Source organism: Strix aluco, chromosome 3, assembly GCF_031877795.1.
Source record: "Strix aluco isolate bStrAlu1 chromosome 3, bStrAlu1.hap1, whole genome shotgun sequence".
Classification (NCBI taxonomy): Eukaryota; Metazoa; Chordata; class Aves; order Strigiformes; family Strigidae; genus Strix; species Strix aluco.
The window spans coordinates 131460738-131473580 of record NC_133933.1 but is presented as its reverse complement, the minus strand read 5'-3'; the positions used below and the strand labels follow the sequence as shown (position 1 = coordinate 131473580).

General features: G+C 56.9%; 2 protein-coding genes across 11 annotated transcripts in view; one reads left to right on the top strand and one right to left on the bottom strand.

Moving 5' to 3' along the window:
* The first annotated feature begins 1942 nt into the window (after positions 1 to 1942).
* POMC (proopiomelanocortin) lies at positions 1943 to 3649 on the top strand. The gene is made up of 2 exons (XM_074820853.1): positions 1943 to 2383; positions 3011 to 3649. Exons 1-2 carry the CDS (start codon positions 2261 to 2263, stop codon positions 3647 to 3649), a joined length of 762 nt encoding a protein of 253 aa, XP_074676954.1. The 5' UTR covers positions 1943 to 2260.
* A 1195-nt stretch (positions 3650 to 4844) lies between these two features.
* EFR3B (EFR3 homolog B) overlaps positions 4845 to 12843 on the bottom strand; it is a 56905-nt gene continuing 48906 nt past the window's right edge. For 9 of the 10 annotated variants that reach the window (XM_074820348.1, XM_074820349.1, XM_074820351.1 and 6 more), the window contains 6 exons: positions 11713 to 11840; positions 11143 to 11234; positions 9198 to 9246; positions 8835 to 8941; positions 8647 to 8696; positions 4845 to 7707 (listed from right to left, as the gene is read on the bottom strand). In XM_074820348.1, the coding sequence (XP_074676449.1) occupies positions 7602 to 7707; positions 8647 to 8696; positions 8835 to 8941; positions 9198 to 9246; positions 11143 to 11234; positions 11713 to 11840 (532 nt within the window). In that variant the 3' untranslated portion in view covers positions 4845 to 7601. The remainder of the gene's footprint in view (positions 7708 to 8646; positions 8697 to 8834; positions 8942 to 9197; positions 9247 to 11142; positions 11235 to 11712; positions 11841 to 12843) is intronic. The other variant, XM_074820347.1, reaches the window with a different exon arrangement.

Sequence of the window (12843 nt, the reverse complement as noted above, 5' to 3'; positions counted from 1 at the left end):
CTTTTACCCCACGGAAAGACAACCCCAAATCCACAGGACCCATCGGAGCACAGAGCCCTCCCACGCCCGAGCCCGAGGAGTGACGGATGCTCCTGCCCGGCACGCTGGTAATAAACAACCCGTGCCAAATCCACCACTGTCGGTGCCGGCTGATACCTGGTGAAGGACTTTCCATCCAAACCCCCCCCTCCCCGCCCCAGCTCCAAAGCTGCAAACGCAATTAACAGCATCGCCCGGAAAACTTTGCCGGCTACGGTTCACGAAGAGATGCTAATCCCTCCATCCACCGCGGGGCCGGATCCGGCTGACGCCCGTCGCCTGCTCATCTTTTGTTCGGTACCTGGAACGGTCCCTCTCGCCCCCCCTCTCGCCCCCCCTTTCCCTCTGGCAGATGCGATTGTCGTGGGGGGATATAAAAAGCCACCGGGACCAGTGGCCGAGTGGCAGACGCTCTCCGGGAGCGCGCGAGAGAGGGGGACGGAGGGCGTGTGGTGGCAGCGGTCGGGCTCCCACCCCGGCCCCAGGTAAGCCCCAAAAACCAGCATCCCAGCCCTGTGGGTCTCCTCGATGTGTTTTGGGGTGTGTGGGGGGAAAGAAGCTTTGCAAAAATATGGGCTTGATAGGTGATGGGGACCGGTCGCTGCGGGGGGGTGACACGCTGTGATGGATGGCCAGCGGACAGGGGTTTCCCAGCAAGGGATGGGCAATAAAACACACCCTCCCCTCCCTGCTCTGGCTTATTGTCGGGTTTATTTTCATTATTGGGTGTTAATATATTACAGAGGTGCTGCCTGCTGCTGCCTCAGACCCTTGGTGCTGCTGTGCTGGGGGATCCCAGGTGGCAACACCCGCAAATTCAGGCAGAAGACAGAAAGACAACCTTTATGTTTAAATTTGGGCTGTGTCACTGTTTTATCCCCCCTTTTCGAACTGCTATTTGCTGTCATAACCATCAGAGGCTTTTTTTCCTCTGCCAAAAAAAGTCCCCCTCCATCCAGGCTCGACCTTGTGACTCTTGCACCAGGAGGGATCAGCTGTCCCCTCCAGACACACATTTTGGGCCAAAATTAGATTTTTCTTCTGTTTTCTTTCAATGTGGGATGGGGTTTTCCTTCCATAGAGCTCCCGCAGCATGGGGGAAGGCGAGACACGTGAGTCCACGCTGAGTTAAATTTGGCTGCTTGGGAAAGAGTTGAGATTTGCAGAGGGAAAGCACCCCGGGCACCCTCGGGGACCCCAGAGCCAGGTCCTGGGGTGTCTGGGAACCATCACCAAACTCATCCTTGATAGCACAGCAGCAACAGCCGCTTCAGCCCCCAGGTTTCAGCCAGACCCTGGATTAATTTTGGCCACCCCCGGGGCACGCCGCATCCCAAACACCACCAGCACTTTCCATAGCACTTCCCAAAAGCCAAGCAACCCATTTCAACATTATTTAATGTAAAATATGAACGCCTTCATCTTCTATGCCTCATTTAATATCATTTACAGTTGTGTCTCCCACCACGCAGGAGTTTTGCAGCCGCTCAAGGGGCATCCCAGGACAGGTTAGGAGGGAGCACACATTGTTTTAGAGGACTCAGCTTGCAAGCCACGAGCGGTTGGCAAAGAATGAAACCTGAAGGCAGCTCCCTAATGCTTTCTCCTTGCAGCATCACTCATCTTTATGGGGTTCTTAGGAGGCAGCAGCAATCCCCTCCTGCAGCAGTTGTCACCTGCGGTAGCAGTGACAAAGGATCTGGGTTCCAGAGAGACGCTTTTCAGTTCAGAAGGCAAAAGGAAGAGGCCGGGGGGGGGGGAACATTGTGCATTTTTTTGGAGTGGCTGAGCAGGAGCAGAGGGATGCGGGGACAGGCAGGGAGGCAGCTTTGGGTGTTGCCTTCCCTTTTTTGTGCCTCAGTTTCTCCTTCGGCAAAATCAATCCCCCCTGCTCTTGGGGCGTAGGGAGGAGCGTGTCTTTGCAAGGAGCTTGGAGCTTTGCAGAAGGGGGAGGGTTTGCAGCACTAACACATCTCCTGGGGGAAGGGTCAGGCCTGGAGGAGGCAGGAGGGGACCCCACTCCTGCAACTCCAACAGAGGCAACTTAGAAAATGGAAAGGGTAAGGCGGGCACATCGAAGAAAGGATTGCAGAATCTCCTGAAGTAAAATAAGAGGGTTTGGGTTTTTTTTTTTTTAAATTCTTTTTCTCCCCATAGTTCCTGCACGGTTTCTGGGCCCCTCGCATCCCTCGTGTGAGCCCGGCCTCGTGCCCCTACCAAGATGCCGCTGTGGAGCAGCCTGCCCGTGGTGCTGGGGCTGCTGCTCTGGCACCTCGCTGGCGCCAGCGGCCCGTGCTGGGAGAGCAGCAAATGCCAGGATCTCAGCAGTGAGGCTGGCATTTTGGTAAGCCAGGGGATGGGGGCTGCCCTCCAGTTGCTTTGGTTTCTGTCCCCCCTCCCAACCCAGGGACGGTCACGGTGGGCTGGGGGAGGAGGCGACAGGGATGCCAATGCCATGGGGTGACCCGCGTCAATGTGGGGGGATGCTTTGGTGACCCGCAGGTTTCGGTGGGCTGGTGCCTGCTGGTTTCACACTGGGAGTTGATGTTAAAATAAGTTTTTAGGCTCGCAGCATCCCTCCTGCATGGGATGAACCAGCGGTTTGGGTATCGGCTTTACCCTGCGCCCAAGGGCGCTCACAGAGGGTGATGGTGACAGGCCGGTGCAACGATGCACTTTGTGCGAGTGCCAAGTTTCCTCCAGGGACCCCAGAGTGGGGGCTGTGCCCCCACCACCCCGGGCACCATTTCCAGCCACCCAGAGCTGGTTTGGTGCCTGGGCATGATGCTCCTCGAAGCTCCCTGCCAAGGGGGTGGCACCCACATGGGGACATCAGCGGGACACAAGCATGAAACCATGTTGTGAAACATCCCGCTATGTGCAAGCAGCCCCCTGCAGCCCCCCACCCCCCCACTCCGGGGGTGCCCGGCTGGGTACTCACCCTTCCCGCACGTCTCGTCCCCCCGCACAGGCGTGTGCCATGGCGTGCAGAGCCGATCTGTCAGCCGAGGCCCCCGTCTACCCAGGGAACGGGCACCTCCAGCCCCTCTCCGAGAGCATCCGCAAGTACGTCATGAGCCACTTTCGCTGGAACAAGTTTGGCCGGAGGAACAGCAGCAGCGGCGGTGGCGGGGGGCACAAACGAGAGGAGGCGGCGGGGGGCAACCCACCGCCCGCATCGCTGCCCGCCGTCCCGCCGTCCCGCCACGAGGAAGAGGAAGGAACTGGGCTGGAGCGGGAGGAAGGCAAACGCTCGTACTCCATGGAGCACTTCCGCTGGGGAAAGCCGGTGGGACGCAAGAGGAGACCCATCAAGGTCTACCCCAACGGGGTGGAGGAGGAGTCAGCCGAGAGCTACCCGCTGGAGTTCAGGCGGGAGCTGGCGCTCGGCAGCACCGGGGCACCTCCCGAGGAGGAAGAAGAGGAGGAAGAGGAAGGCCAGGAGGAGAAGAAGGCCGGCGGCTCCTACCGCATGCGCCATTTCCGCTGGCACGCGCCCTTGAAGGACAAGCGCTACGGGGGCTTCATGACCTCGGAGCACAGCCAGACCCCTCTAGTGACTCTCTTCAAAAACGCCATCATCAAAAGCGCCTACAAGAAGGGGCAGTGATGGGGGAGAGCCCGCGGGGCGTCCCGCCCCCGCCGCCACCCCCCCACCCCACCCCGGTAGCTTTAGTGTCCTGCTGACATGTGTTTCACTTAGAGATCACTCGTTATGTCGTTCTTAATCAGTACTCCAAAGGGGTCTGCTCCCAGGTTTCATGGGGTGGGAACAGGTTAGGGATAAAGACAACAACTGCTTCGCCGCACCCACTGGACATGCACAGGGAGCGGGGATGATGCCCAGTTTGGAGCACGCCGGATGATTTTCATATTTTCACTGAGCTGTAAAATACTGTAAATGATAGATTAAAAGAATTATAAAAAAAAAAAATAAATACATTTTTTTGCAAGCTAACCAGGTGTTGGCAATGTCTCTCGGGGTACTTGGTGTTTGTGGAGGGGCAGCAAAACAGAATTGCAAAGTAAAATCCTGCATCTTGCGGGGTAAAGAGACATGGCTGGGGAGCATGTTTTAGGGTGGGGGCAGGAAGAACAATTTTGCATCCCTGGCTCGGGAGCTTCACAGGAGCTGGCTGTGGGGCTCCAGCAAGGCTGGGCTCACTGCAGCCAGCCCGGAGCAGGCTCCAGGGGTGGCATTTTGGCAGGCACCAGCTCCTGCACACCCCAGCAGAGTGTTTCGGCCCCAAGGAGGAGCCCCACGCTGATGTGACAGGGGCTGACAGTGTTTGCTGGGGAAATGCAGCATCCTCAGGGTGCTGCCCCAGGGAGCAAAGGGACCCAGCCAGGCTCCCCCAGCATCCACCTCCCAGGTAATCTCATTAATTCCCCAGCAAATTATAATGCTGAAGAGCCTGGGGACTAGGGAAAGCATCCCCATTTATTTAGTATAAAATAGTAGAAATATTGTTAAAGGAAAACAGGGCTCGGTGGTTTATTTCTAATTTTGGCCTTGGCAAGTGGGTTTGTGTCACACACACCGCGAGGAGAAGCCCAGGACCGTTCCCCATGGCCCTGTGCACTGCAGGGAGCTTCTGGGTGATGGGGGGAAAACAGAGAATACTGAACTATAAAGGATGATAAAGATGATGCCTGGGTGGGGTTGGATCCTGGGCACATTGCTGGGGGAAGGAAGCTTGTCCACAGCCACAACCATCCTCCTCCTCACCCCATGCCGTCCCTTCTCCATCCCAGAATTTTTCCTCTCCCAGGGCAGAGATGGGGCCAAGACAGCAGAGCCCCCATGGTGGCAACATCAACATTTATTTGAAAAGGGCATTAAGACGGTGCATTTGAAAATATCAACGGCTTCTTGGCCCTTTTAACAACCCACTCCCCTCCCCTGCCCTCGGCTACACACGGAAACGCCACACTGCTCCGAAATACAGAGATGGAAACACACACATGCACCTAAACTGCTGACTTTATAGAAATATACTCTGTCATCTATACGTACACAAGTACCTAAACTAAACGTGATGTACAAACAGGTCACTTACACCGTGTGTGTGTCTGGGGGCGGGGGGGACATTTACAGGTGGAGTTTGGGTCCCAGAATACGGAGGGGCAGCGGTGAGACATGCTGGGGGATGCAGCCAGGTGGGAGGTGACAGTCCCAGCCCCGCTGCAGGGTCCCACGGAGCAGAGTAAGGGAAAAGCATTGGGACAGGAGGGCCTGCAGCCCCGTAGCTCTCCTCCTTCAGTGCGAGCACACCTTGTACTCATCTTTGCACCTTCTTTGTGGTTTTGAAGAGTTTTGGAGGTGTTTTTCCCGTAGACACATAATTGGGGTGTTAATTGCTTTTCCTACTGCGGTTTGTTAAAAGTTTTAGTGCTTTTCATCAGAACAGCCGTGGGAGCAAACCCTTCTTCCCCCGAGCAGCCTGCTTTGTGTTCCCACTGCCGACCCCAAAACCTGCCGCAGCCAAAATTCGGATTTCAGCAAGACCAGGGAGCAAAAAGAGCTTGGGGACAGGGGACAGAGACACATGGGGGGACCCTGAGGAGAGGCAGCAGCAAGGGGAGAACCTCAGGCACCGGGCAGGGCTGGCACAGGCAGAGCCACGCTGTGAGCGGGGCAGCGCCGTGATCCAGCCCAGGGACCAAAATAAACCCTTGTTTTTCCTGTGCTCTTAAACTAGATCATTTCCTAAGCCCGGATTACAGCACAACAACACAAACAAGCGGTGACCTCGGGGCAACCACGAACTGTATCCGCCACTGAGGAAAAAAGAAAAAGGGGGGGTGGTGGTGATGTGTAATTATAGCTTAAAATAACTGTCTGAAGATCTGCAGCAAGAGGTGGCAGAGAAAGGGGTCGTGGCTGAAGGAAGCCAGTGGGGCACAGGCAGAGCCTTCACCTGCTGCCCCTCTGCAATGGGCAGAAGCAGCTCCCGCATCTCCAGCTTCAGACCCTTCTGTGTCTCTTCAGGCAGCTCAGGCAGAAGCAGCATGGTTGGCCGGAGGGGAAGGGGCTGCCCGAGCTCGCAGAAGAGACCCCCAGGGAGCCCCAGGCTGCTCAGAGGGCGATGGTGGGTGGGGAAGCTGCAGGCAGTGCCCGGCCAACCGTGAAGCGCGTCTGAGCTCGCCTTAGCGCACCGACACTTGAAAGGCATTTGGGAGCAAGAGAGACCCTGTGAACAACTAAATATCCCCTGTGAACAACGGAATATCCTCCTCAAATGACTGAATAACCCCTGTGAACGCCTGAATACCCCCTGTGAACAACTCAATACCCCCAAGCAACCTTTCCTCCCCATCCCTACCGTCTTCACCTTGCTAGTTTTGGTTTGGTAGGACCCAGAACTTTCCACCACACGTAAAACTCTTGGACAGTCTCATCTTCCCCCAGCCCAAATTTTCCTCTACTGCACAAGGACAGGCGCGATCCGTGGTCTGCCAGATGCAGGATCTGCAAGGTGGACCCTCTAAAACACCTTATGGCAGCTCTTTCCTTGCTGCATGGGGGTTTCTTTGTGATTACGGCTCAGCTGATTTAAGATTGGACTTTGTCAAAGCTAAAAACAAAATTAATAAAATAATTCTCTTTGAGACAGGAACCCCAGAACTGTGACAACCCAACCCAAAAATATGAAAACAGTGGGTTCACGTGTTAATATTCCCCAGCACGGTGGCTGCTCGTGCCTCGTGTCACCGCTCTGCAGGCACACTGCCTCTGGGCTCAGTCGCCATCAGCCCCTCGGTGACCCGGGGGAGAGGCAAGGCTCTTGTGGGTTTTCCCCAAAAAAAGGGGGTTTTCCCAAAGAAATCGTGTTTTCAAGTGACCTGGAACCAGCCAGGCTGCTGCGTGCCCCCACACTGGGATGGGACGATCGCCACCCGCGTGCTGCACCGGGCATCGGGGTGTCGTGAAGGGGAACTGGCCACGCAACGAGGGGGCTACGGACGATGGAGGCTCACGGGCCAGGAGTTGGATGCGGGGACCGTATCTGCCTCAAGCACCAGCTCGGGCAGGTTTTGGTTTTGCGGCTGCCCCGGGCTCCAGCCCGCCGCACCCCAAACCCGCTCCTGCCTTTGACAGTCTGAATTCTCCAGGTTCAGCCCTGCCCCGTGGCAGGGGCTCGCGACGTGGCTGAAAGACGATGAGGGGAGGGATTTCCCGGGGAACAGGTTTGCTTTATGTTGGGAAGATGTACGTGCCCAACGTGCTCTGCCTGAAGCCGGAGCATCCAATCTCCCCTTCCTGAAAAACGAAACCGGTGAGGGAGGTCACAGCAAATACCCACCTCCCCGCGCCGCTGCGCCCTGAGCCTCCTGCACCGGCCAACCACTGCACAACGTGGCTGCAGAGGCAGAGGGTCACAAAATAAAAGTACAGGAGAGGGGTTTGCGGTGCCAACGAATCTTGGGGTGGCCTCGGCGTCCATGCCCCACCCGTTCTGCACGAGGATGCGCTCCCCGCAGGGTCGGCAGTCTCTCCCCAAGAGGTCCTTTGGTGCGAGCTGTGTGGTGGTGGCTCTGCCCTACCAGCACGGCCACCTTCAGTACACGCACAGGTCTGGGAACTTCATCTCGTAAACCGGGATGGAGTGGTTTTGGGGCTGGCCATAGGCAGCTGTGATGGTGCCGGAGGGGCTTGGCGGTGGCCTGAAACACAGGAGATGGAAGAAGGAGGTGGTTTACAGAGAGGTTTGGTGAGGAAGTGAAGCCTGGTGCAGAAAACGTGCATTTCTGCATCATTGCAGGTCTCCTCGGGGCCACCACAGCAGAGGGGAACTGGGGCAAACAAATCAGAGGCTGCTCCCAGCAACACTTGTCACAGAATCACAGAATCATTCAGGTTGGAAAAGCCCCTCGGGATCATCGAGTCCAACCCTCAGACCGACTCTACAAAGTTCTCCCCTACACCACATCCCCCAACAGCTCATCCAAACGACCCTTAAACACATCCAGGGATGGGGACTCCACCCCCTCCCTGGGCAGCCTATTCCACTCTCCGACCACTCTTGCTGGGAAACATTTTCTCCTCATGTCCAGTCTGAACCTCCCCTGTTGCAGTTTAAAGCCGTTCCCTCTTGTTCTGTCACTAATTCCCTGGGAGAAGAGACCAGCACCAACCTCTCTACAACGTCCTTTCAGGGAGCTGTAGAGAGTGATGAGGTCTCCCCTCAGCCTTCTCCTCCTCACACTGAACAGTCCCAGCTCCTTCCATCGCTCCTCACAGGATTTATTCTCCAGGCCCTTCCCCAGCTTCGTTGCCCTCCTCTGCACTCGCTCCAGCCCCTCGATATCTCTCTCATATTGAGGTGCCCAAAACTGGACACAACACTCCAGGTGTGGCCTCACCAGTGCAGAGCACAGGGGGACTATCACCTCCCTACTTCTGCTGGTCACACTATTTCTAACACAAGCCAGGATGCCGTTGGCTTTCTTGGCCACCTGGGCACACTGCTGGCTCATGTCCCCTCTTGCCACCGCAAAGAGCCCAACCCCAGGCTGGCAGCCACCCCTCCTTGATGGGGGACACGTGGCTCCCACCGCCAGGCACCCCACGCTTGGCACAGCTTGGCTGTCGCCCTGACTCACCGTATGGTGATCTCGAAGATCTGGTTGAGTTTGCTCTGCAGCAGCGTCGCCTGTAACACAGACACAGCGGCTGTATGAGTGCAGCTGCACCCTGGGGATCACGGGGGTACAAATGGGGACAAACACCTTTCCCCAGGCACCGGAGCAGGGCAGTTGTGGGTACTGAGGGTGCTGCAGCCCCGACTCACCCGGGCACCGCAGTGGGCGGCGATCTCCTCAAACGGGGCTTTCTGAAATTTCTCCACCACTTGCCGCCTCCGTTCCCGCTCCTGCTCCTCCACGGCGACGCTGTCTACTGAAGCAGAGGGGAGATGGCTCTCAGCTGCTCCCCACCCGCACGGACAACCACATCCCCTCCTCCCCAGCAGACAGTGCGGATTTGGGCATCGCTAGAAGGTCTCCAGCATCTGGCTTTGGGACCAGCCCCCCCAGGGACACCCCCAGGGCCAGGCAGAGCTATGAACACACGCAGACACAGGGGTGACAGCACCCATATGCACACACCACACCAGCCTCCCCCTTTCCCTGCCACGGACGGCTCCCTCACTTACCTATCGCCTTCTTCAGCGTCTCGTACGTGATTTCTTCCGCTGGTGCTCGCTAAAAGAAAGGGAAAAGCAGATGAGGCTCAACACACAGCACAGGACACTGTTCTGGAGTCACAACAACCCAGAACCAGCGTCCCGGGCTGTACTCTTGCACCAAAACACAGCCTGTCCTTAAAGATCACAGAATCCCAGAATCATCTTGGTTGGAAAAGCCCTTGAAGCTCCTCCAGTCCAACCATGAACCTCACCCTGCCTGTTCCCAACTCCACCAGATCCCTCAGCGCTGGGTCAACCCGACTCTTCAACCCCTCCAGGGATGGGGACTCCCCCCCTGCCCTGGGCAGCCCATTCCAACGCCCAACAACCCCTTCTGCAAAGAAATCCTTCCTAAGAGCCAGTCTGACCCTGCCCTGGCGCAGCTTGAGGCCATTCCCTCTTGGCCTGGCGCTGGTTCCTTGGCTCGAGAGACTCATCCCCCCTCTCTGCACCCTCCTTTCAGGGAGTTGGAGAGGGCCATGAGGTCTCCCCTCAGCCTCCTCTTCTCCACACTAAACCCCCCAGTTCCCTCAGCCGCTCCCCATCAGACCTGTGCTCCAGACCCTGCACCAGCTCCGTTGCCCTTCTCGGGACACGCTCGAGCCATTCAATGGCCTTTTTGGAGTGAGGGGCCCAAAACTGAACCCACTCATCGAGGTGCGGCCTCACCAGTGCCGAGCCCAGGGGTAAGATCCCTTCCCTGTCCCTGCTGGCCAGGGAGATCTTTCCTGGCAAAGAGCACTTTTAAAATGTTTTTTCAGGCTGGACTAGCCAGACCTTACACCTCCCCAAAAATAAAGATTTGCCACCCAAACAGCAGTGGGAGACCCTTTCTGCTGTGTGGCTCCCTATATGGGGTTTGAGTGGCAAGGTTTTGGTAGCGGGGGACTACAGGGGTGGCTTCTGTGAAAAGCTGCTACAAGTTTCCCCCCCCATGTCTGACACAGCTGCTGGCCAAGGCCGAGCCCATCAGCAACAGTGGTAACGCCTCTGGGATAACATATTTAAGAAGGGGAAAAAAAACCTGCTATGCAACAGCAACCAGAGAAAGGAGTGAGAATATGTGAGAGAAACAACTGTGCAGCCACCAAGGTCAGTGGGGAAGGAGGGGGAGGAGGTGCTCCAGTGCCGGAACAGAGATTCCCCTGCGGCCCGTGATGAAGACCACGGTGAGGCAGGCTGTGAGGTCCACGGGGACCTCACAGATCTCCACCCGCAGCCCATGGGGGACCCCACGCCGGAGCAGGGGGACGCCCCAAGGAGGCTGTGACCCCGTGGGGAGCCCACGCTGGAGCAGGGGAGGAGTGTGAGGAGTCCTCCCCCTGAGGAGGAAGGAGCAGCAGAGACAAGGGGTGATGAACTGACCACAACCCCCATTCCCTGTCCCCCTGCGCCGCTGGCGGGGAGGAGGGAGAGAAATGGGGAGTGAAGCTGAGCTGGGGAGGAAGGGAGGGGTGGGGCGAAGACGTTTTAAGATTTATTTTTTATTTCTTATTACCCTGCTCTGATTTGATTGGCAATAAATTAAATTAATTTCCACAAGTTGAGTCTGTTTTGCCCATGACAGTAACTGGTGAGTGATCTTCCTGGTCTTATCTCCACCCACGAGCCTTTTGTTATATTTTCTCTCCCCTGTCCAGCTGAGGGGAGTGACAAAGCAGTTTTGGGGGGCACTGGGTGTCCAGCCAGGGTTAACCCAGCACACTCCCCTTGCAGGCTGGGAGAGGAGCATCAGGGGGAATTGGGGTCTTTCTGACTCCGCTCACTCCCGGACACACTGGGGCTGAGTTATACTCAGAGCAATTACATGTGCAGCCAAACGAAGAATTAGAGAGGGCGTAACTGCACACTGTCAGGCTGCTACAAGCACACGGTGCTGAAGGGATGAGGCAGTCTCTGCGTAACACGGTACCTGCTCTCTCTCAGGACTGTTCCTCGACTCCACCTCGACCTGCAGGGAAATGGTCTCGCCAATGCTCTTCCTCTTGGACAAGCGATCTTCGTCTGGGGAGGAAGAGAAAGGGCAGAAGAGCCAATTGCAGCCACCTCAGGGGTAGCAGGGTGAGCACAGGCAGCCCCCGGGGAGCACAGCCTGGCGTCCCAGCCCCAGGGGAGCTAGCAGTCCTTCTAAGCCATTCACCCAAATTCATCCAAACCTGCAGAACTGAGGACTGAGCCAAGCCCAGGAGATTTCATGGCTCCTTCTGTCCAGCCAGCCCAGGAAATTCCTGATTAACCGCTTTATGCCTCAGTTTCCCCAAGGCTACACCTCCAAAGGAGGGCAGAAGAACAATCCACCATCCACCACCCTCCTTCCAACCATCCGCCATCCCGCCATCCACCTTCCCGCCATCCCAAAATCCACCATCCACGTGGTCCACATGTAGGCCAAGAACTTCACATCCCTGTAACTGTACAGAGCAAGGGACCGGTTTCCTTCCTTCCCCCCCAGTTCTCTGGGATGGCCCAGGGTGCTGCATACCCGTCAGCTGGGGGATGTAGGGTGTGCTGAGCCGGTCTGAGTTGTAGCCGCTGCCGCCCAGCACCTCGCTGATTTTGCTCTGCCAGAAGAAAACCTCGGGGCCCAGGCGGTCAAGGCTCTTACTCAACCTATGGAGACAGAGAAAAACCAACGGAGATGGCACAGCATCTCTCCTGCCAGGGGAACCGTGCCAGCAGGGCTTCCCATCCCGTTGGGTCAGAAACAGAGAGCTCTCATGACTTTTCTTAGCTCCAGCACAGCCGCTATTTCTGCACACACCAGCACAGAAAGGCTCTGAACCCACCACAACGGATACAGATGTGCTCAGGAAGGACCACCCTGACCTAGGGAAGGTCTGATGGGGGCAGAGTCTCCGTACTGGACCTCAGAACCAAATGTGAGCCATGCCAAATGTGCCAGCAGGACTGGGGCAGCCCAGCCAGCCCTCTACAACTCCCTGAAAGGAGGGTGCAGAGAGGGGGGGATGAGTCTCTTGAACCAAGGAACAAGTGCCAGGACAAGAGGGAATGGCCTCAAGCTGCGCCAGGGCAGGGTCAGACTGGCTCTTAGGAAGGATTTCTTTGCAGAAGGGGTTGTTGGGCGTTGGAATGGGCTGCCCAGGGCAGGGGGGGAGTCCCCATCCCTGGAGGGGTTGAAGAGTCGGGTTGATCCAGTGCTGAGGGATCTGGTGGAGTTGGGAACGGTCAGTGCGAGGTTCATGGTTGGATTGGAGGATCTTCAAGGTCTTTTCTAACTAAGATGATTCTGTGATTCTGTGGCCTAGGTATGACCCGCACACAGCCGTGAGCCCGTGGCACAGCAGAGCAGCGGGATGACACCCCAGATCTACATCCATCCTGCTGCCAGAGAGAGGGAGGGCTCAGCCTGCAGAGCTGATCCCAGCATTGGGCTGGCTGTGACCACAAGCCAAGGCGGTCACCCCTCTTTCCCGGCTGCAGGGGATCCTCCTCAGATTCTGAAAAGGCTGGAAACCACTTGATGTCCTTCCCACTGTGCCACCCCCAGATGGGAAAGGACACAAGTGAAGAGCTGATAAACCCACTGTCACCCACGATCTTGCAGATGCCAGTTCCTCAGGAGCAGGTTGTGGGGAAGTCGGAGTTTTCCAGG